General features: G+C 63.3%; 2 protein-coding genes across 3 annotated transcripts; one reads left to right on the plus strand and one right to left on the minus strand.

Annotated features, from left to right (window-relative positions):
• Positions 1 to 2,866: 2,866 nt before the first annotated feature.
• Positions 2,867 to 9,294, plus strand: RAX2 (retina and anterior neural fold homeobox 2). Its single transcript, XM_039696803.1, has 4 exons — positions 2,867 to 3,046; positions 4,403 to 4,429; positions 6,679 to 6,929; positions 8,758 to 9,294. The coding sequence occupies exons 3-4, from the start codon at positions 6,687 to 6,689 to the stop codon at positions 9,199 to 9,201; spliced, it is 687 nt and encodes a 228-aa protein (XP_039552737.1). The 5' UTR covers positions 2,867 to 3,046; positions 4,403 to 4,429; positions 6,679 to 6,686; the 3' UTR covers positions 9,202 to 9,294.
• A 2,069-nt stretch (positions 9,295 to 11,363) lies between these two features.
• LOC120496410 (mucosa-associated lymphoid tissue lymphoma translocation protein 1-like) lies at positions 11,364 to 19,189 on the minus strand. 2 transcript variants are annotated; one of them, XM_039696827.1, is made up of 17 exons: positions 18,219 to 19,189; positions 17,389 to 17,530; positions 17,006 to 17,172; positions 16,414 to 16,544; positions 16,157 to 16,304; positions 15,645 to 15,823; positions 15,438 to 15,534; positions 15,246 to 15,293; positions 15,116 to 15,151; positions 14,531 to 14,734; positions 14,206 to 14,386; positions 13,854 to 13,928; positions 13,305 to 13,432; positions 13,090 to 13,236; positions 12,679 to 12,836; positions 12,455 to 12,589; positions 11,364 to 12,361 (listed from the first exon to the last, which is right to left on the minus strand). In XM_039696827.1, the coding sequence occupies exons 2-17, from the start codon at positions 17,523 to 17,525 to the stop codon at positions 12,107 to 12,109; spliced, it is 2,226 nt and encodes a 741-aa protein (XP_039552761.1). In that variant the 5' UTR covers positions 17,526 to 17,530; positions 18,219 to 19,189; the 3' UTR covers positions 11,364 to 12,106. The 2 variants fall into 2 exon arrangements, with proteins under 2 accessions (XP_039552761.1, XP_039552762.1); XM_039696828.1 differs by lacking the exon at positions 18,219 to 19,189 and adding an exon at positions 17,759 to 18,196.
• Between the last annotated feature and the right edge of the window lie 1,789 nt (positions 19,190 to 20,978).

A 20,978-nucleotide genomic window follows, 5' to 3' on the forward strand; every position in this document is an offset into this window, starting at 1 on the left:
AGTGGGGCTGCATGGGGACTCCCAGCGCCAGCTGGGATTCGGGTCAGGACCCTCCGCCAGGTCTCCTTGGCTAATCGTCCTGCCCCCCCGCCCTCCCCGTGCTGCCACCTGCCTCCCGCTCAGCACCCTTTTGGGTCACCCCTGCTGCCTCCCCGCCTGCTAAAGGCCTCTTAATGAACTAAAAAAGTGATAAATCCCCGGCCGAGCTGGTCACGTGAGGCCGGTGGCCCCCGGCCGCCCCCCGGCCCGACCCCCGCCTCCGGCCCCACCGCCCCGGTAAGCTGACGCAGCGTCTCTAAGCGTTAGCAGCTTTGCGCGCTAATAGGATTAGGGAGGTTTAAAACTGTCATTTGAGTGAACTAAACCCCCTGATACTCTGCATTGCACCTTCTTAACCAATTTGCCTTCAATTAGGGTAATTGGGAAACTAGCAAAGAAGTATAGCATTAATATTTTAAAGTGATGAAGCGATTACGGGCCTTGGACAAGGAAGCAAATCAATTTGCTATCTGCTCCTAAAAGGCAATTATAATCATTTGGCAAATCAGCCCGCTGCCTCCCCCCGGGCGAGGCAACACCTTGTGGCGGCCGGCACGGCACACAGAGCGCGGGCAGCTGGGCAGTCCCGGCCCAAACCCGGCACCCCGGGGACCCTCCCGCACCCCGGGCCAGGGGGGCACCCTGGGGACCCTGCCGAGGGCCGTCGGTGTGGGGCACACGGCTCCGGCACTCGTCACGGTGGCCAGCAGGGGCATCGGGCAAGTGGGGCCTGGTTTGCACCCCTGCCCCACACACTGCCCCAGACTCACACATCCCCCTGCACACATCATCCCAGCCCCACACACTGCCCCAGACTCACACATCCCCCTGCCCACATCCCCCCTGCCCCACACACTGCCCCAGACTCACACATCCCCCTGCCCACATCCCCCCTGCCCCACACACTGCCCCAGACTCACACATCCCCCTGCCCACATCCCCCCTGCCCCACACACTGCCCCAGACTCACACATCCCCCTGCCCACATCCCCCCTGCCCCACACACTGCCCCAGACTCACACATCCCCCTGCCCACATCCCCCCTGCCCCACACACTGCCCCAGACTCACACATCCCCCTGCCCACATCCCCCCTGCCCCACACACTGCCCCAGACTCACACATCCCCCTGCCCACTGCCCCACACATCCCCCAGCCCCACACATCCCCCCTGCCCCACACATTGCCCCAGCCCAGGGATGTCCCCAGCACCTCTGCAGGCAGCAGGTCCCTGCTCTCCCCTGCACTCCTGCAGCGCTGCATGGCACGGGGGTGTCACCCGGGACCCAGGGGCTGCATGGCCTCCCTGTGCAGGTCATGCCATCCCTGGGGTGTGGTCTTGCCGTCCCCAGGGCAGTGCCAGCCTGCCCCTGGGGTGGTGGCACACTGTCCCTGGGGTAGTGGCGTGCCATCCCCAAGACAACATCACACTGTCCCCAAAGAGGTGTGAGACAGGGCAGGTGAAGCCTCACAGCCCCGTGGGGGACAACGGGGTGGCCTCAGGGCCCACACCAGGACACAGAGGGGGTGTGGGGTCTCACCAACAGCAGCTCTGGTGGGGAGGGCACAGACCCACCCCGGGGCCAGCAGCCACCTGGCACAGGGTCCAAAACCCCCACAGTGACGTTTGCCAACTGAAAGGGGAAGCGTGGCGAGGAGGGGAAGGGAGTGGGAGGAAGCCTAGACAGGCCCGGGGGTGGCAGCGGTTGCAGGTGGCAGGAAGATGGTTTTGGGAGAAAGTAAAAGTGAGCAAAGAAAGAAAAGGGCAAAATCCTTGATGGGGGCTGTGGGCAGCACCAAGCACAGCCCAGGACCTCCACCATGATGTTTCCATCATTCTTTGGGGCCCAGTGCAGCAGTGGGAGTGTGGAGGAGAAGAATGGTAGCCCTGCCCCTCAGCCTGGCTGCCTTTGTCCCACACCCCCTTAGGCCAGGGCCCATGGGCACCCCCCAGGGATTGTCCCCTTGGCTGAATCCCACAGCTGCTCCCCACAGGGTGTTCCCATGCCGGGCCCAGTGCTCAGTCCCATGTCCGTGAGTCATGCCCACACCTGGTCCCATGGGCACTGCCCCATGGCTGCTCCCCACACTTGGCCCTCCTGCCTGGTCCCTGCTCTGGTCCCCGTGAGTGTTCCCTGCCTGGTCTTCATATCAGGTGCCCAGGGCTGCTCAGGGGGGCTGGTCTCTGTGGCTGGTCCCTACACCTGGGCCCACAGCCAGACCCCAGAGCAGGTCCCCAGGCCGTGCCCTCACCCTGGGTCCTCACGCTGGACCCCATGCCTGGTCCCCATCCCTGTCCCCACGCTGTCCCCATCTCTGCTCCCCACGTGGACAGGGCTCTGCAGACAGCACCATTGGGAGCCACAGGGCCACCCACGCTGTCACAGGGCCACCCCCAGGCTCGCCATCCCCGTCCAGGGGGGACAACACCCATCACTGCAGCATCCCCATCCCACTGAGGCTTGGGGCATCTGCCCCGGACCCCATCCCTGGGGCAGAGGCTCCGCAGTCCAAGGAAATCCTGCCCCCTCCCCCTCCATCCTTTCTTCTCCGCTCCCCCTGTTTCTAATTCTTTCTCCTCGCCCGTAATGAGGGGATTACACGGCAAACTCCAGCAGGACGCCTTTGTGGGGAGACAATCCGAGTGGGGAAGGCAGTTCGGGGCTTTGTCCGCCACTGCCCCCCCGGACCCGTGCTGGGGGGACATTTAGAGCAATTACTTGTCCAGAAAGTAACTGTCAATCATTCTTAAAGGGGAAGGCCTCCAATTAATAACCTCGTCTTAATCCTTTGGACTCATTTCCAATCTGCGGTGCCTTGGTGACATCTGCAACACTAAATAAAGATTCTCCCGAGCCTTAGCACGGCGGTTCTGTGACAAATAAGAAGACTAGAGGCAACTTTGGCTGCCAAAGCTGCGAGATTGGTGAGGTTGAGCCGCTTGTTTGGTTCCCGGGAGGGACCAGCAAAGTTAAATACTCCTGGAAAAGCCGAGTTGGGCCCAGCAGGTAACGCCGTTTTTTTCCAATTCGGGACAAAGCGCCGAGGGAAGGTGCTGAGAAAGGGAGTGGGTGTCCCCAGGGTGTGCCTGGGTTGGTGTTGGGGACGGGGCTGGCACCATTCCCTGGGGACTCAGGAGCGGGTGCGGGCGCCGGCCAGTGTCACTCGCCCTGAGTGACACAGAGCCAGGGGCAGGAGCCACCATGCTCTGACCACCCATCCCTGGCAGCTCGAGCCCAGGGAGCCAAATTTGGGCGCCCAGATGGGCTTCCAAAGGCAAAGAATGGGGTCCCAGCGGAAGGGGGGGCTGTCCCTGGGCTGTCTCTTCCACATCCCCTGCTGACAGGGGAGGCCACCTGTCCTCACTGATGCTTGGCAGTGCTCAGGAAGTGAGGGGTTTTACCCACTTTGACCAGGGCTCAATGTCATTTCTGTTGCTTTTTTGGGTGTCTTTACCAGCAGCCATTCCCTCCCCACAGCTAGCAGCCCCCACAGGAAAACCATGGGCTGGAGCATCGAGGAGAGGGGGGAAGAACTCTCCTGAGGTACTGGGTCCTTATGGTTCCCAGCACAGTTTTGCAGCTTAAGGGCTTAAACCCAAAAATTGCTGCTAAAACCCCAAAATTTTGGGCTTAAACCCAAAAATTGCATGACAGTGGCTGCAGGAAGGTGTCCTTTGGGAGCAGAGTTTAGCAGTTCCCCACCCCCAGCTCAGCGTGGCCTGTTTGCAGGCAGGATTCCCAAAACACCGGTGGCAAAGGCTGGGGAGTCCTGAGGCCAGTCCCTGGAGGATGGGGAAAATGGGGTGGTTGGTTGGTGCTGATGTCCCCCAGCCTGAGCTGTAATGCCCCTCTTCCCCACTCAGGACGTTCTGTGCCCCCCAGCCAGGCCAGGGCAGATTGGGGCGGGGGTCCTGCCCTTGCCCCCATCCTGCAGGGTCCGGGGTGCTGCCCTGCTGCCTGTCACTGCTGCTCTGCTGCTCTTGGCTCCTCTGTGCTCCCAGGTCAGGCTTTGCTGCTCCCTGGGAAGTTGTTGCCTCCTTTGCTTTCTGATGGGGTCAGGGGGTGAACCATGGGGTTTCGTCTCTGCACCTCAGCCCTGTCCCCCACCATTGCCCCTCTTCTTCTCCTGCTTGCCCCTTCTTTTCCCCAGCCCCCCAGCCTCTCTCACTCATCCCCCCAGTGCCCATCTCACCCGTTCCCATTGCCCCAGCTCCTTCCAGCTCCCCCTCAGCTGTGGCTCCCCCATTGCTCCATGGGACCATGGGTCACGGCTGGGCAGGGCAGATGGGGATCCTGATGGGGTGCTGGGTCCCTCGGGAGGGTGCTCCAGGTGCTCAGCCCCCTTCTCTCCTCTCCTTGCAGGTGTGGAGCTGCGCAAATGAGAAGCAGGTAAGTGAGAGCAGGATGTCAGTGGGGGACCCCATCCCCTCCCTGTGTCCCCAACCCCAGAACATGCTGTGATGCTCACACAGACCTCAGGGCCCCTGCTTCCCCCAGACCCACCCACAACCGCTGCCTTGGGGCACCCCAGGGTGCAGCACCCACCACCCCTGCCCTGACTTGTGGCTCCCCTGAGGCAGCCTGAGACTGCTGGGCTGGACCCAGAGCCCCTGGGGCTACAGACACCCCGCCAGGGGCTGTGGGGTGTCAGGGGGGGCTCCAGCTCCCAAAGGCACACACACCCTGCTGCACTCCCTGCACACACTGCACCACATGTGCACAGCCCTTGTGGGAGTACAGCACCCACTGGGTGTGCAACACACACTGCAGACACTGCAGGCACTGCAGACACTGCACACGCTGCACACCCTGTACATGCTGCACACGCTGCACAAGCAGCCCCTGGGCAGGCACTGATTGCACTGGACACACTGCCCACAGCACACACCCACAGCACACGCTCTGAGCACACCACAGCAGCACCAGGCACACGCTGCTCGTGTTGGCTGCACTGCACAGACACAGCACACGCTGGGCAGGCACTGCACATTGCCACACACATGCACACACACTGCATGTGCTGCACTGCATGGTGTGTGCCACAGGCTCTGCACGTGCCTCTGCTGCCTGTGCCATGTGCACTGCACACATGGTACACTGGGTGCCCACAGCTCCTGTGCCACGGGCTGTGCGTGGCCCACACACACTCTGCTCCCTGCACACCCACGGAGCTGTGCATGCCATGCATGAGCGCTGTGCACACTCACTGTGCCCTGCGTGCAGCAGTGCAGACACTGCACAGCGTGTGCTGCCTGCATGGCACACAGGCACTGCACCCTGGCACTGCTGCCGTGTGCATCCTGCACACCCCACCCTGCACACCCCCATTCCCACACACCCCATCCCCGCTGTGCACTGCTGCACACCCCCATCCCTGCACACCCCCATCCCTGCACACCCCACCCTGCACACCCCCATTCCCACACACCCCATCCCCGCTGTGCACTGCTGCACACCCCCATCCCTGCACACCCCCATCCCTGCACACCCCACCCTGCACACCCCCATTCCCACACACCCCATCCCCGCTGTGCACTGCTGCACACCCCCATCCCTGCACACCCCCATCCCTGCACACCCCACCCTGCACACCCCCATTCCCACACACCCCATCCCCGCTGTGCACTGCTGCACACCCTCCATTGCATGCCCAGCCCAGCACACCTTCCCCCCACACCTGTGCCTCACTGGGAGCACCCCTGGGCCCCTGCCCAGGTACGGGCACACAGCACACACCCACTGCACACACAGCACCCCACCCAGACACCCCTGTGTGTGCAGCCTGGGCAACAGCTGACACCCAGCCCCTGCTCGCTGCTAGGACCCCCATTACCCCCTCCCAGCATGAACCACTCTCCTTTTCCCTCCCACTCCCATGGAGGCATTGGGTGAGTCTTTGCTGGCGGCTCTGGGCAATGCAGAGCCTTCCCCTTGCCCCAGGATTACAGTTTTATGCCCCATTTCCATGTCTGCCGACATCCTCATGGTGGAAAGAGACCCTTAATCCCCTGCAAATACTGCAGGAAGATTTCAGATGCCGGATAAAAAGCTTAAAGATGAAACGTTGCGAGGGTTGAAAATGCTTATAAGCGTCACCAAAACGGTTATTAGCTGGGGGACAGCGCCGGGTCACTCCTCCCAGCCTGGGGACAGACACTGCGTCTCCAGTGTTCCAGGGCCAGCCTTCTCCATGGAAGAGGCTGGACAAGAGGAGCAGGGGAGGAAGGAGGGAATTAACCCAGGCTTGGTCCCCTCCAGGCCACGGCAGAGAGAGATCAGGTTGGCTCTCAGTGATGGTACTTTCACAAATCCTCCATTTTAGAAGAAATCTGACTTTTAGCACCAGCGGGTTCATTGGCCTGGTGGCACCTGACAGCAGAGCCAAGTCCGAGGCATCTCCTGGATTCTGGGTCAGTCCCAGGACCCCGGCTCAGTCCCTGGGCCTGTGGATCAGCCCCCAGGACACCACAGCCTGGGATCCTGTGCTGTGGCAGAGAGGATTATGCCTTTGCATAACCTGTTCCTAGGGCCACCCTACCTTCCCATCCCTCAGTTTGCTTGTCCGTCCATCCCTGGGCTGGGGACACGTGGGGGGCCCAATGCCCCCAGGCCCCTCTAACTCTGCAGTGCCCCTGCAGGTGCCACCATGTTCCTGAATAAGTGCGAGGGGGACCTGGGGGAGCTGCGGAAGCCGGGGGACGGCGAGGGCACCCCGCCGGCCGCCGCCGAGGAGGAGCAGCCCAAGAAGAAGCACCGGCGGAACCGCACCACCTTCACCACGTACCAGCTGCACGAGCTGGAGCGTGCCTTCGAGAAGTCCCACTACCCTGACGTGTACAGCCGCGAGGAGCTGGCCATGAAGGTCAACCTGCCGGAGGTCCGCGTGCAGGTAGGAAGGGCAACACCCCTGCAGCCCGGATCCCTCCCTGAGCAGTGGCAGAGGGACCCCAAGGTGCTGGAGAGCTCCTCTCAGCTCTCACCTCCAGTGCCTGTGCCTCAGTTTCCCCGCAGCTCGAGACAAGAGTGGCATCTCTGCAGAGCCAGCTGCTCCCAGCAAAGCCAGGGAAAGGGTTTAATGGCTGAGCCTTGTTCCTCCATGGGGTCTCAGTTTGACTTACAAGGTCTCAGTTGGGCCCAGGGGCCAGAGGCTCCGTTGGGGCACAGAGATGGTTCTCAGAAACCTTTTCCCCCTCTAGTGGTGGCTGCTCCCATCCCTCCTGCTGCCCACATGGGAAAGCGGCCACCTTGGCTGATTGTGGCACCTTCCAGGTTTTTGGGCTGGGAAAGCACAAGATCCTCATGGAATTGAAGGTTTTAAGCCTGTTGGAGCAGGGCAGTGGGGCTGGGGATGACTTGTTCCTTAGGCTGCAGCAAAAGGCTCTTTGGGGGACAGCAGGGCCTGGGAAGAGCCTGGGTCTTCCCCCAGTCTTCTCCCCACCATGCCTGGACTGATGGGGTGAGATCAGGAGGGAGAAAGGGTCAGGGAGCTGAAGTAACCAACCCACTGTGAATGAAAGCAGTAGCCCCCAAACTAATGAACTGAATTCCCCAGGCCTCAGCCACAGTCAAGACAATGCAGACTTTTTTGTGCGGGTCCAAAAACCATAGAGACACATCTGCTGAGCTCTCTGAGCAACAACAAGTTTCATAGAATCACAGAATTGTTCAGGTTGGAAAAGCACTTTGAGTCCATAGGGTACAACTGCTCCCCCAGCACTGCCAAGGCCACCACCAATCCATGTCCCCAAGGGCCACATCCACGTGTCTTAGAAGTCCTTCCAGGAATGAGGACTCCATCACTGCCCTAGGGAAGAAGTTTCCACCAATCTCCAATCTAACCCTCCCCTAGGGCAGCTTGAGGCTGTTTCCTCCTGTGCTCTTCCCTTGCTCCCTGGGAGCACAGCCTGATCCCCCCTGGCTGCCCCCTCGGGTCAGGAGCTGTGCAGAGCCAGAAGGTTCCCCCTGAGCCTCCTTTTCTCCAGGCTGAGCTCTCCCAGCTTCCTCAGCTGCTCCTCATCCGGCTGCGTTCCAGTCCTTTCCCCAGCTCCATTCCCTTCTCTGGACATGCAGTTTGCACCAGTGCAGCCCAGTGTCCACAACAGCCGTGAGCAGCCCATGGAACCCTCCCCTTTCCCACCCAGCCATTCATCTTTCCTCCCCTTTTCTTCCTGCAGCAGACCCCTGTGCCCTGTGCTGCTCTGGGGACATGGGGACCAGCGCTTTAATGAGCAGTTCCCACGGGGCCAGACGTCCCCACTGGATTTGGGTCGCCAGTCCCTGTCGTTCCTGCTGGGTTTTGGCACAACTGTGGCTGTTTAACTTATAAAAGCTGTGACCAAGGGGCTGGGAAGGTCGGATAGCATTGTCCCATGGACTGCTGGGAGTTTGCAGGGCCAGGGAGGAAGGAGTTTGCATGTTCCCACGGAGGAAAAGGGGCTGTGTGCTTACACCTCTCACTTCCACACCTTGGAGGTGTCCTTGGTCTCTGGGGCTTGGTAGAGAGGTCTGGCAGAGGTGCTGGGGTTGCTGGAGTCCTGTAGGATAGCCCTTGTGGGTACCTCATATGGGACACCCCCACCTTGAGCGCTCCCTGTGGGGCACCCTGCCTGGGGCAGAGGCATGGGGCACCCTGCCTGGGATACCCTGCATGGGACATAGCATGAGGGACACTCTCCCCACCTGGGCACAGTGAGCTCACCTTGGCTCTCACCTCGCAGGTCTGGTTCCAGAACCGACGAGCCAAGTGGAGAAGGCAGGAGAAGATGGAGGCCAGTTCCATGAAGCTCCACGACACCCCTGTGCTCTCCTTCAACCGGCCCCCCATGACCCCCAACGTGGGGCCCATGAGCAACTCCCTCCCACTGGACCCATGGCTGACGTCCCCCATCTCCAGTGCCACCACGGTCCACAGCATCCCCGGCTTCATGGGAGCCCCCCAGGCCCTGCAGCCCCCCTATGCTGGGCACTCCTTCCTCAACACGCCCCCGCCGATGGCGCAGGGCATGCAGCCCATGGCCCCCGCGCCCTACCAGTGCGGCACCCCCTTTGTGGACAAGTACCCGCTGGAGGAGGTGGACCAGAGGAGCTCCAGCATCGCCTCGCTCCGCATGAAAGCCAAGGAGCACATTCAGACCATTGACAAGACCTGGCAGCCCATTTGATGAACGCTCCCCTCCGAGCTCCCCAGCCGCCGCTCCTGCCCCGGCTCGGCCCCACGGCGAGGGGGGACAGCGGGTGCTCAGCAGGACCACAGCTGGCCCCGGGCAGGGATGCCAGGCTGCCTCCTCCCCACACTGACCCAGCACGGGTGGTGTCAGGGGAGCGAGTCAGGGTGCTGGCAGGGCCCCACGGCTGGGGGAAGCGCTCCAGGAGAGCTCCTTTGCCTCTCTGAGGCACCAAGATCAGCTAAGGACCTGGCTGAGGCTCAGGCATCCCACCGGGCCACCCACCACACCCCAGCTGGACACCTCCTTTCTCCACACCCCCCACCCTTTTCCATTATTATTAATTTTTTTTAATGCTGCAGATTTAAACAAAACTGAACAGAAAGCTCTAGTTTTGTAGGGAGTACTTGGGGGGATGTTTTAGCTGCATTGGGGCACGCTGCTGGTCGTGCCAGGAGATGCGCCGAGAGCACGGGTGTATTGTGAGTAAAGACAAAAGCTGGATGGCTGCTGCATGCTGGAGTTGGGCGCTGCGGGGCCGCGGTCGTGCCGTGCCCTCCTTAGCACGGCGTGGCTGCCAAGCCTCTGCCAGAAAGGAGCTTTCCATGAGGGCACGGGAGCGCCATCCCTGTGCACCCGCCTGCCCTGCTCCCTCGGGATGCTGCCAGGGCTGGGCCAGGTGCAGGCACAGGTGACCTGGGACTGGCTTGTGCTGCTCCGTGGCCTCAACAGCCTGTCACAGGTCCCCTGCTCGACTGCCCCGTGGGGGCTGTGCCCACTGCCCCCCGCCCCAACACTCCCAGAGGTGCCAGTGGCAGAGGGCTGCTGGAATTGTGCTGGGGGGAGAATGGGTGCAGCGGGACCCCTGAGAGCTCTGGTGAGAGGAGGCAGCTGGCTGTGAGCCCAGGCTCACCACAGCAGGGTTCTTGGGGCACACCACACCTGGCTTACCCCTTGCCAGTGTTCCTTGCAAGGTGGGAGCTGGGGAGTGGTGACAAGGTGCCATGTCTTCAGGAGTCTCCAGAGTGGCTTTGCAGCTCTGCCCCATTTGCCCACCCACTGCAGCTTGGGGTACAGCCGGTGGCACCATCACCCTCACCGCTGGCAAAGGCCAGCATGACTCCAGCACATGGCTGAGCCCACAGTGGCTTTGAGGGGCTTCAGCACAGCCGGGACAGCAAGACAGGGGGGCTTATCCCTGGTGAGTGGGTGCCCCGGGTCCCTGGGATGCCCTGAAGTGTCCTAGGTTCCTGGGGTGCCCTAGTCCCTGAAGGAACCAAACGAGGGACAACCCACCTCCCACCAAAGGTTTTCCCCAGAAAATCTTCCCACTCCGGACCTGACAAGAGCTGCTGGGGCAGCCCCATCCCCACCGCATCCCCGGGCCAGACCCCGCTCAGTGCCAGCGCCCCCGCCTGCAGTGCCCCCCAGCCCGGGGTCTCACCCCGCTCCAAACCCCCCGGGGCCGGACTGCAGAGCCCGGGGTCGGGCGGGTCTGGCCGGGAAGCCAGGCGAGGCACTGACCCCGGCGAGACCCTTCTCCTTGTGCCCCGTCCCCCGGCTGCTGCTGCTCGTCTGTTTCGTTAGCGACAATTAAACCTTTAACAAGCCATTAAACGCATAATCGATGCTCCCCGGCTCCCCGGCCCAGCTAATGGGGTGAAGCGCCCCGGCCGAGGCGAGCTCCGGCCGGCAGATAATGAAGCAACGGCTGCGGAAGTAATGGGGTTTGATCCGGGGGACGGGACGCGCTCAATGGGGGCTGCGCCTTTCACATGACATAATTGCCGAGGCTGGCGCCAGCCCGGGGCACCCCTCGGCCTCCCGAGCGCCAACAAAGGCAGGCTGGCGCTGGGAGCGGAGCGCCGCACCCCCGGCCCGTTTGATCGGAGCCTAATTGGGGCGAGGGTGCGCCCGCGGCCGGCCCAGAGCGCGGAGGGGCCCCGGCAGCAGGATGCGGCTCCGGGCGCTGGGGGCTGTGCGAGCGATGGAAGCCAGCTGCTGTCCTTGGGGTGGCACGGGGAGTGTCGGGGTACCCGCACGTGGTACCCCCCTTCCCTCCGCTGGGTGCGCCCGGTGCTGCGCTGCACCTCCTGCAGGAACCGGCAAGATTTCTGAGCCCAAAAATGCCACTAAGACGCAGGGAGGGCGGAGAAGCACTGAGCCGCCTGGCCGGACCACTTTATTGGTGCTTTCCCTGGTGGATACCCAGCATGCGGGAGTTTGTGTGGGAAAAACTCAATCAAAAAGACATTTTTTTCCCCCTTAGATCCCAATCCTGTCCTGAAATCGCTCACTGCCCAGATGGGGCCGGTTCCTGGGGCTGGACTGTGAGGAGTGGGTGCTGCTGGGGGTACCAGGGGGTGCTCCCACTCCCTCGTGGCCGAGCAGGAGCCCACCCGCTCCCACCCCTGTAATCTCCTCCCACGGGATTTGCCCCCTAAGCTGCTTATTTCTCTCTATTTCTCCCAGGCCTGAACGAACCTAGCCCTGCCCCGGCATGACGCCTCAAGCCCGCTGAGCCGTGGTCTCTGGCACTCTGCCCCTGGCACTGCCTGGTGGTGGCCTGGCATGTGGGGCTGGCACTGCCCAGGGACGTGGGGCTGGCACTGCCAAGGGATGGGGGACTGGCACTGCCCAGGGACGTGGGGCTGGCACTGCCAAGGGATGGGGGGCTAGCACTGCCCAGGGATGTGGGGGTGGCACTGCCATGCCAGGGATGTGTGGTGGGGGCCCACAGTCCCATTCGTGCTGTGCTGTGAGACCTGCACCCCTTGGCACAGGCCAGGATGGAGGCCAGCCTCCATGCGTGTCACCTGCACCCCTTCCATCCCCTGGTGCCCCAGCAGGACAGGGATGGCACCGGGGGACTGAGTGATGCAGGTGGGGCCTCACTGTCCCTCTACGGGCTGTGGGAGCTGGGGCCCTCGGGGCTCAGGTTCTCCTCAGGGGTGTTGACCCATGAGCTCTCCCCTACCCCCCAGCTCCCGGGGGCAGAGGGGCAGAGGGGGCTGTGGGCTGGGGAGGGGGCGGCTGCCCACTGCAGGTTGAGCTTGGCGATGAGCGGCCGCCCCACGTTCACCCGCTGCCGCTCCTCCACGAAGTCATCCATGCCCTGGTAGCGGTACTGCAGGCACACAGTGAAGGCCAGCTCCTGCTGCGGGGACACCAGCACCATGGGCTCCTGCCCTGGCACGGCCATGGCCACGCTGTGCCCCCAACACCAGCCCCCACTCGCCATGGCTCTTACCCGCAGCTTCTGCAAGCCACAGATCCGGCTGTAGAGGCAGCAGGAGGGGCAGCCGAGGCTCCAGACGGGTGCCAGCGGGCTGCCCAGCTCCTCTGGGCTCTCCTTGTTGGTGCACTTGAGGTCCACATCCAGCTCCTGCCATGACAGCATCCACGTGAAGACCACCACCGTTTCCCCCCGTTCCCCAGTGCTGCCCTGGTGGGGGCTCCAGCAGCTGCTCCCACCTCGGGAATATCAGTGAGCCGGGCCTCACACTTGGTGATGTCCTTGGGGGCAGCCACCACACGCGTGTAGATGATCATAATGTTGGAGAACTCAGCAGCGAAGCCCAGCTGCACGGTGACACCGCAGTCAAAGCGGAGGTGCCGGCTCTCCGGCAGGACTGGGGAGGGCACAGGGAGCACAGGGCTGGGACCTGCAGGGGCTCAGGGCTGGAGCTGTACCCACAGGTGAGGAGGCGGCTGGGTCACCCCAGAGCAGGGCTGCCAACGTTGTTCCTGCCTCTAGGCTGGTGGCTCTGTGCTGGCAGTTTCTCCTCCAGGTGGGAGGAACCCAGCAGAGGTTCACAGCCTCTCTCTGCTCTTGGGGCTGTCCCCCTCTAGATGCCAGCTTGGGACAGGGTGGCCATGACTCACCGTGAGCCTTGGCCCACTGCAGGTTCCTGGCAGAGGACTCATCCTGGCCCGGGGGGCGGATGGGGTCTGTCAGAGCCCGTCTCTCTGACAAGTTGCTGCGGAGCTCCAGTGCCTGCCGGCCTCGCGTGATCTCCAGGGTGCCCATGTCTGCAGGGGCACAGGGGCTTGGCAGGGGCCACCAGGGAGGTCATTGTTCCCCACTGCTCCTCACTCACCCTCAGCCACCTTGTCTAGCAGCACCGTGATCTTCTCATCCTCCAGCAGCCAGCGCTTGAGGAAGGTGACGAAGATGCCGTTGGAGAGCTCACCCTGGCTCAGCTCATAGGCTTCGGCATCTGCACACCTGCGGGCACAGGGCAGTGGCTGGATCTGTCATGGGGTCTGGCACTCCCTGGGAATTGGCCCCAAACAGGATGACAGCCCTAAAGAAGCCAGAGCTGGGTGCCCAGCACTTTTCCTGTCACACCATCTGGCCACTGTGCTGGGGACAGGCAAAAGCATGGCCAGATCCCGGATGCTTAAAGCATCACCAGCCCATCCCTGTGTTCTGGAGGAGTCTTGGAGCTTCATGGCAGCAGGTGCTGCCCAAAGCCAAGCAGTGCCATGGGCACCTCCCTGTCCTGTGAGGGACTGGGGGCTGCCGCTTGCCCAACCCCTCCAGCATCAAAGGTGGAGAGATGCAGCTGTGGGGGCCAGAGCCCCTGAGCTAGGCAGGGAGACTCAGCCCCACTGCCTGTGCCAGAGGATGGTGGGAGGGAACCCACGTGGCATAGCCAAAGACGATGTTGGCCGTGACCTCCAGCGCCCCAACCTGCGGGATGATGTCATCATTGAGGTTCCTGCAAGAGAAGAGAAGCTGGACAGACTGAGAACCTGTCGCACCCCCAAAACCCACCCCAAAGCGCATCAGACCTTGAGGGCTGCTCTGCCCACCCATTACAGTGTTTGCTAGCTCACAGGGGCAGTGAAGTCTTGGGGCATTTAGACAAGGACAGTGGGTTTAGATGGGACTCTGGGGGTGTCCTGCTACCCGCCCCTAGGAGCCACCACCACCAGGTCCCTGTGCTGGCTCTCCCCGAGCAGCTTGTCCCCAGGTGGGTGGCAGGGCCGGGTCACCTCTTGCGGCACATGTCCAGCAGGAAGATGTTGAGGCCGGTGCGGCGCTGCTGCATCTCCTGCAGCACCCGCTGCACGCACAGGCAGTGCTCTGACGTGTAGGCGCTGGGCGCATCAATGGGCACCATGAAGCTGTTGCCAAAATTTTCATAGCCATGCCCAGCATAGTAGAGCAAACCTGCTGGGGAAACAGAGGGCAGGTGACATGGTGACATCCCCTGACCTGCCAGCACCTGCTTTTTGCCTGGCTGCACCCCAAGACTCCAGCAGCATGAAACCACCCAGCTCCCCCGGGCTGGAGCCACGCTGTCGGGCGCTGTCGCACCGTAGACGCCCTTGTCCAGGAGGAGGAGGAACTCATCGACGGCCATCTGCATCTCAGCCTTGCGCAGGTCCAGCAGCGACACCACCTTGAAGTCGAGCTGGCAGAGGAGGGCGCCCAGGGCGTGAACGTCCACGATGGGCGCCTGCAGCTGCTTGTGGTGCAGGTAGTGCATGTTGCCAATCAGCAGCGCCACTTTGTCCGTGGCTGCAAGGACAGGAGAGGGAGGTGTTGTTACAGAGTGGGACACACCTGCTCTCCATGCTGCCCACCGCCCACAGAGGTGGCACCCAGCTCTGGCCAGCATCACGGTCCCTGGGTACCAAGGTACCCTATGGCATCCCTGCCTCACTGATCCCTCACCCTCAGGTTATGGGTAAGGGTTAGGGTTGGGGATTTGGGTTGAGGGTTAAGGTGCTGATCTGCTCTCCTAATCTGGGTTGGGGCTGGGTCGCTGTTTCACTCTTCCATTATGCTGCACCCAAAGCATTCCTGGCCAAGTAAAGCCTTATGGGGTGATGACAATGGTGACACTGGTGACAGTCAGAGCCCCCCAGGGCCACCAGCCCCTCCTGAGCAGGCTCTTACCATACAGCTGTCCAGGGCTGCCGTGCTCCAGGGAGCCTGGGAAGAGAGAAATGCTGTGCCATGGTCCTCCAGTGCCAGGGGAGCACGGTGGGCAGAGCAGCATAGACCTGGCCACTCTGCTCCCACCTACCTCCATCCCCCTCCTGCCAGGAGCCTCCAGAGGTGAAGAGCCGTGGTCCTGTGGCAGAGGGGATGTCAGGGACCCTCTATATGACTTCACCTCCCAGCATGGGCTGCAGTCCCCCCAGAACTGTGCAGCCATGAGAGCTTTACTGGGAACAGAGCAGGTGGGGGGTCACAGAGGTTTGTCTGGGGCCCTCACCAATCTCCACGTCCACCTCCTGGCTCCACACTTCATGGAAGAGGTTGAACACGTGGCAGGAGTAGCTGCCCCGCTCGGCCGTTGTCACCAGCTTCACCTGCCATCAGGGCAGAGCAGGAGGCTGGGGCAGTGTGCCAGACCACGCTGCACCGTGCCACACTGTGCCATGCCATACCATGCTGTGCCATGGCAGAGGTCCCTGCATACCTGGAGCTGGGGTGCCTGTGCCCCTTCCACGGGGCGCCGGTTCCTGAACCACTGGTACTGGGGTGGGGGGTTGCCAATGGCTCTGCACTCCAGCAGCAGCGTGTCCCCCTCGGCCAGGCGGCACGGCCGCGGCTGCCGCAGGATCTGCAGCCCTGCCATGCTCGGGCAGTAGCCACTGGCTGGGGAAGGGACAGCGTGGCAAATTAGGCACCCAGCCATGGCAGCGCTCTGCAGCGCTGCTCCAGGCCCCAGGTTCTGCAGCCACAGGCCCTGGCACCCACGGATGGCATGAGGCAGCAGGTATGAGGAGGGCATGGGACTCTTCTGTGGGCACCATCACCCCTGCAAGCCCAGAGACCTTCACAGCTGAGCCAGGGCCTTACATGGCAAACGATAGCACTCAGGACCCATCCCTGTCCTGATGGGGCAAGAGGTGCCCTGCAGGAGATGTCCCAATCAGGCAAGTGGTGCCCCACAGCTGCCAGCCCAGGGACAGAGATCTCAAGACCCACCTGAGCTGGGGCTGCTGCTCTTCTCCACCTGCACATGAGCCCACCTGGAGAAGGTGAAGTTAGCCCCACAGTTCACCCGGCAGATGTACCACTGGCCTGTGGAAGTGGCTGTGTCGATCACCAGCTCTGGGGATGTGGCTCCAGGCACCTACAAGACAGGAGGAGGCCAAGGAGTAATGTGCTCCCTCACCCATGCGGGTCCCTCACCACAGCCGGGGTGTGGGGGCCCTGCTCACTGTGACACAGTGGGACCTCACCTCCTGCTTCCCACAGAACCACTGGTACGTGAGCCCTGGCGGGCCAGTCGCACAGCAGGTCAGGGACACCTGTGTCCCCTCTGCCACCACCTGCGACTCGGGCTGCACCGTGATGCGAATCACATCCTGGACTGCGGGAGAGGAGAGACCAGCCTGGGCTGGTTGAGTCCCACACCACCCCATGCCATCCACTCCCATCCTGTGCTGCCCCACCCCCCACAGCTTCTCCCCTCCCAGCCCATCCTTTCACATCCCACACCTCTGTCCTGTCCCAACCATCTCATCCCACCTTGTCCCATTGGGATATTCAGTGCTATCCCATCTACAGATCTCGTTTCAGTCTATCCCATCCCACTCTGCTCTATCTTACCCTATCCCATCCCACCCTACCCCATGCTGTCCAAATACATCACATCCCATCCTATCTCATCCTGTTGCATCCATCCCACCCCACCCAGCCTGCCCAGCACCTCGCTACCAGAGCAAGACCCCCGACAGGAATTGCTGTTCTTCACCCCCGTGCCCATTTCCTCCTGCTGAGCCCCTGCCCCCGGCGCTCCCCTCCGGCCCGCGGCTTGCTGCCCGTCCGTACCGGCGGAGCTGAGGACCCGGCAGGCCTGTTCGTGCCCCATGCGCTCCAGGCAGCCCAGCAGGTACCGCAGGGTGCAGTCGCGCTCGGCCAGGAGCTGCAGCAGGCACTGTGTGGGGCTGCCGCGGGGCTCCAGCACCTTCAGCGAGCACATCTCCAGCTCCTCCACGCTGCGAGCGCCCGCAGCCGTCAGAGCCCCAGCCACAGGCACAGGCACAGGCACAGGCACAGGCACAGGCACAGCCCAAGCACAGCCCGCTCCCTCAGTGCGGGTGGGAGCCCGGCCCGGGGGGACTGACCCGTGCGGCCCTCGCTCAGCCCCCGGCAGAGCTGTGCCCATGGAAAGCGGGTCGGGGACAGTCCCCGCAGGGCTCCCCCAGCCCTACCTGCACCTGAAGCGTTTCTCGGCCCCGGCCAGCTCGGCCAGCTTGCGCCAGCCCCGGCCGGCGTTGTCCAGTAGCTCACACAGCCGGGCCACCACCTCCTCGCCCAGCGAGCCGATGGGCATGCTCCAGTCCCCCATCGCTCCTGGGGACCCCGAGGGGACGAGCTGTCAGTGGGTGACGGGGTGACAGGCCCCGTGCCCCACCGCACCCCTCTGGGCACAGGGTGACTCAGAGGGGAGAGCAATGAGATCCCTGGTGGCAGGAGCCTGAGGAGGTGCTGGGACCTGGCTGGATCTGGCCACCGGCAGCCAGCCAGGAATGACACACATTGCCACTCTGCAAGCTGGGTGGCACAGGGGACTCCACTCACCCCCCAGCCTTGGGCAAGGAGCCAGCGTACTTTAGCCTGGCCCCAGGAAAGGGACCTCCATGGAATGGGATCCACAGAACTAGAAGGAGGGGATGGCACCCGTCACCTTCCCTGTCCTTTCAGGTGAAACAGAGAATGGGGCCCCAGTACCCCTCTCCTTCTGGCAGAGGCCCCAGTGGGGCAGCAGCAGCATCCCCCCTGCTGTCACCAGGCATCTGCATGGTAGCTCTGGAGCCACCATGAGGAGCCTACAGGGGGGTCAGCACAGGGTACATGGGGGTCTTGGGACTGTGACCCAGCTCAGCTTGCCCTGAATCCTGGGAGAGGTTTCAGAGTGACACAAACCATCTGGACAGGAGCAGCTCCCTCCTCCTCCCCCCAGGTCCCTTCCCAATAACCCACCCCAGAAGGGCCCTTGTCCCCAGGACTGAGCTGCCCAGAGCAGCTGGGGGACACTCACCCAAGCAGGGGGCTCCAAGACAGAGGACAGGGACCCAGGTGCTCCGTCTGCTCACCTGCTGCTGGATTTGGGATCTGGACACACTGGGGGAGGTGAGGGGAGGGCGAGCTGCAGGCCCAGCAGCGATGGGCACTCACCGCGGGGTACGGCCGAGCCCCATCAGCTCCGAGGCTGTGCACTGAGCCCCACACAGAGGAAATGAGAGTTCAGCCCAAAATCTCCCACAAGATCGCCCCCGCGCTGCAGCACAGCACTTCTGCTTCCCTCCTCTTCCTTCCTGTTGTGCAGCACGTGGGCGCAGAGCTGCCACCCACAGCCCCGGGGGAGCTGGGCACTGCCGGCCCTGTCACAGGGCACACCCTGTCACAGGGCACACCCTGTCACAGGGCACATGGCACTGGGGCCACCGCCAGCCCAGGCACAGGCTGCACTGTCCCCTTCTCACTGCAGGAACCCACAGAGCCCAAAAGGAGCTGCAGGGCAGCGAGTCCAAGGGGGAGGTGAGCTGAGGTGACTGTGGCACCTCTCAGCCAGGTGTGCCCAACACACAGGCAGAACCGGGCCAGGGGAAGCTGCTGGGCTTTGCCAAGCTGAAGCTGCCCAAGGAGAAGCAGAGACAGAGCAGTGAGGCCCCTATTGCTGTGGGGAAGACCCTGCCTTCACTGTCCAGCCCAGGCAAGCCCTGACATCCCCACACCACTGCTCCTGCTGCTGGAGGAGGACAGGAGAGCATGTTGTTGGGGGGGCACTGCAACAGGCCACCATGTCCCCTCCTTCAACTTGCCTGCTGTCCCACAGCCCTGCCAAAGCCTGGCCCCCATCCTTCCAGCCCCGGGGAGCACAGGCTGCTCAGGCCCTGAGATCCAGTGGCCAGGGACACAGTGACACGGGTGGGTCATTCCCCAGCCCACATCCCCACGGAGCCTCAGCCCCAGCCACTGTGGTACAGGCGGTGATGGAGCAGGACCCGTGTGCAGTGTGGGCTCTCTCTATGACCCAAAACCTGAGCTTCTGCACTAACAAACACACTGAGACCTTGTGGCCTGTGTTGCCTCAGCCCTCGGCATGAGCTTGCAAAGGGTCTGGGGTTGTCACAGCCTTTGTAACACGTATCAGCCTCACTCAGATTTATTTCTTATTTACAGCAAGGAGAAGAGACCAAAAGGCAGGGCAGGTCCCAGTGCCACTTGCGGTAGCAGACGGGGAGGCCCCAAGCTCAGCAGCACCTACAGCTTCTTGCCCTTCTTCAACCTGTTGCGCTGCCATGTGTTGTACTTCCGCAGGCGCCTCCAGTACTCAAGCGAGTTGGGGTCGAGCTCCTCCAGCTTCTTGGGGGGTCCGAGGTGGATCTTAAAGAGCCTGGGGGTGAATGCAGAGCATGTGAGGCTGCAGGAAGGAGGACAAAGGGACAAGCACGGGACGGAGCAATGGACGTGAGTGACCAGGATGTGCAGTTCCCTCACCCCACTTCCACAGTGCACCCACTCCTGTCTCCTGACCCTGGGGAAGGTGTCTGGGCAGCTGAGGGGCAGTCTGCCTCCTCACAGAACACTGCCCTGTCCCTCTTGCACAGCTCTGTGCCCCTGGGATGGCACCTCTGGGACACAGAGGGGAGCGGGGCAGCACGCACCAGTCGGGGTACTCGGACTCGGGCTTCAGGGCCACCTCCGGACCCTCCTTGAAGTAGTTGACCCCCATGGCGTGGGTGGCGAGCATGGTGGGGTCAGTGCACACCTCCGGCCCCTTCAACGCCTCCTTCGGCACACCCTTGCCTTTGGACTTGGCAGCTGTGGGGAAAAGGGCAGGGTGAGGGCAGGGTGAGGGCAGGGTGAGGGCAGGGTGAAGGCAGGGGATGTGCCAGGGGTGAAGGCAGAGTGAGGGCAGGGTGAGGGCACAGTGAGGACAGGGTGAGGGCACAGTGAGGGCACAGTGAGGGCAGGGGATGTGCCAGGGGTGAGGGCACAGTGAGGGCAGGGTGAGGGCAGGGTGAGGGCACAGTGAGGGCAGGGTGAAGGCAGGGGATGTGCCAGGGGTGAAGGCAGAGTGAGGGCAGGGTGAGGGCAGGGGATGTGCCAGGGGTGAGGGCACAGTGAGGGCAGGGTGAGGGCACAGTGAGGGCAGGGGATGTGCCAGGGGTGAAGGCAGAGTGAGGGCACAGTGAGGGCAGAGGACGTGCCAGGGGTGAAGGACGCAGGCAGGAGAAGTGACGGGGACTCGAGAGCAAGGGCATCGCGGGGCGCTAACAGGGACCGGGGCCGGGTCAGAGTGGGGGACACGAGGAATGGAGCTGGGCCGGCGGCACCACTGGGGAGGGCCCTGGAACCAGGAGCGCGGGCAGGGCAGGGCCGGTGCCAGGGGCGAGAAGCGCGGGACCGGGGCACGGGGGGACACACGGGGCCGGGGCCGGGGCCGGGGCCGGGCCTGCGCACGGCGAACGGAAACGGCGGCGGGACCGTCCCGTCCCGTCCCGGCCGGAGGCGCCGGTAGTGACCGAGTCCGCCCGGGCGGGGCCGCTCCCGGGCCGCCGGCCCATGGAGACCGGCGCCACCATGGACTTCCAGGCGGCCGCGCTCTCTGCCCCCGGTGGCGGCAGCGATGAGAGCGCGGAGCCGCGGGCCATGGACACGGAGGACGGACCGGACGCCCCTGGGCGCTGCGGGGGCGGCGAGCGGCCGGAGGAGCCCTCCCGTACGGCCCCGCAGCCCGGCGGCGGCTCCGCGCCGGAGGGGCCGGGGCCCGCCGCAGCCCCGGGGCTCGCGG

Source organism: Passer montanus, unplaced genomic scaffold (assembly GCF_014805655.1).
Source record: "Passer montanus isolate IOZ18808 unplaced genomic scaffold, ASM1480565v1 scaffold114, whole genome shotgun sequence".
Lineage (NCBI taxonomy): Eukaryota > Metazoa > Chordata > Aves > Passeriformes > Passeridae > Passer > Passer montanus.

Bases quoted from the DNA above. Each gene is read 5' to 3' on its own strand.
- RAX2 (XM_039696803.1), top strand. From the start codon at position 6,687: ATGTTCCTGAATAAGTGCGAGGGGGACCTGGGGGAGCTGCGGAAGCCG. The intron at 6,930-8,757 runs GTAGGAAGGGCA...CTCACCTCGCAG, and splicing joins TGCCGGAGGTCCGCGTGCAG to GTCTGGTTCCAGAACCGACG.
- LOC120496410 (XM_039696827.1), bottom strand. From the start codon at position 17,525: ATGGGGGACTGGAGCATGCCCATCGGCTCGCTGGGCGAGGAGGTGGTG. The intron at 15,535-15,644 runs GTATGCAGGGAC...CCCTGATGGCAG, and splicing joins CACAGGCACCCCAGCTCCAG to GTGAAGCTGGTGACAACGGC. The intron at 13,237-13,304 runs GTGAGTGAGGAG...GTGCCCCTGCAG, and splicing joins GCTAGACAAGGTGGCTGAGG to ACATGGGCACCCTGGAGATC.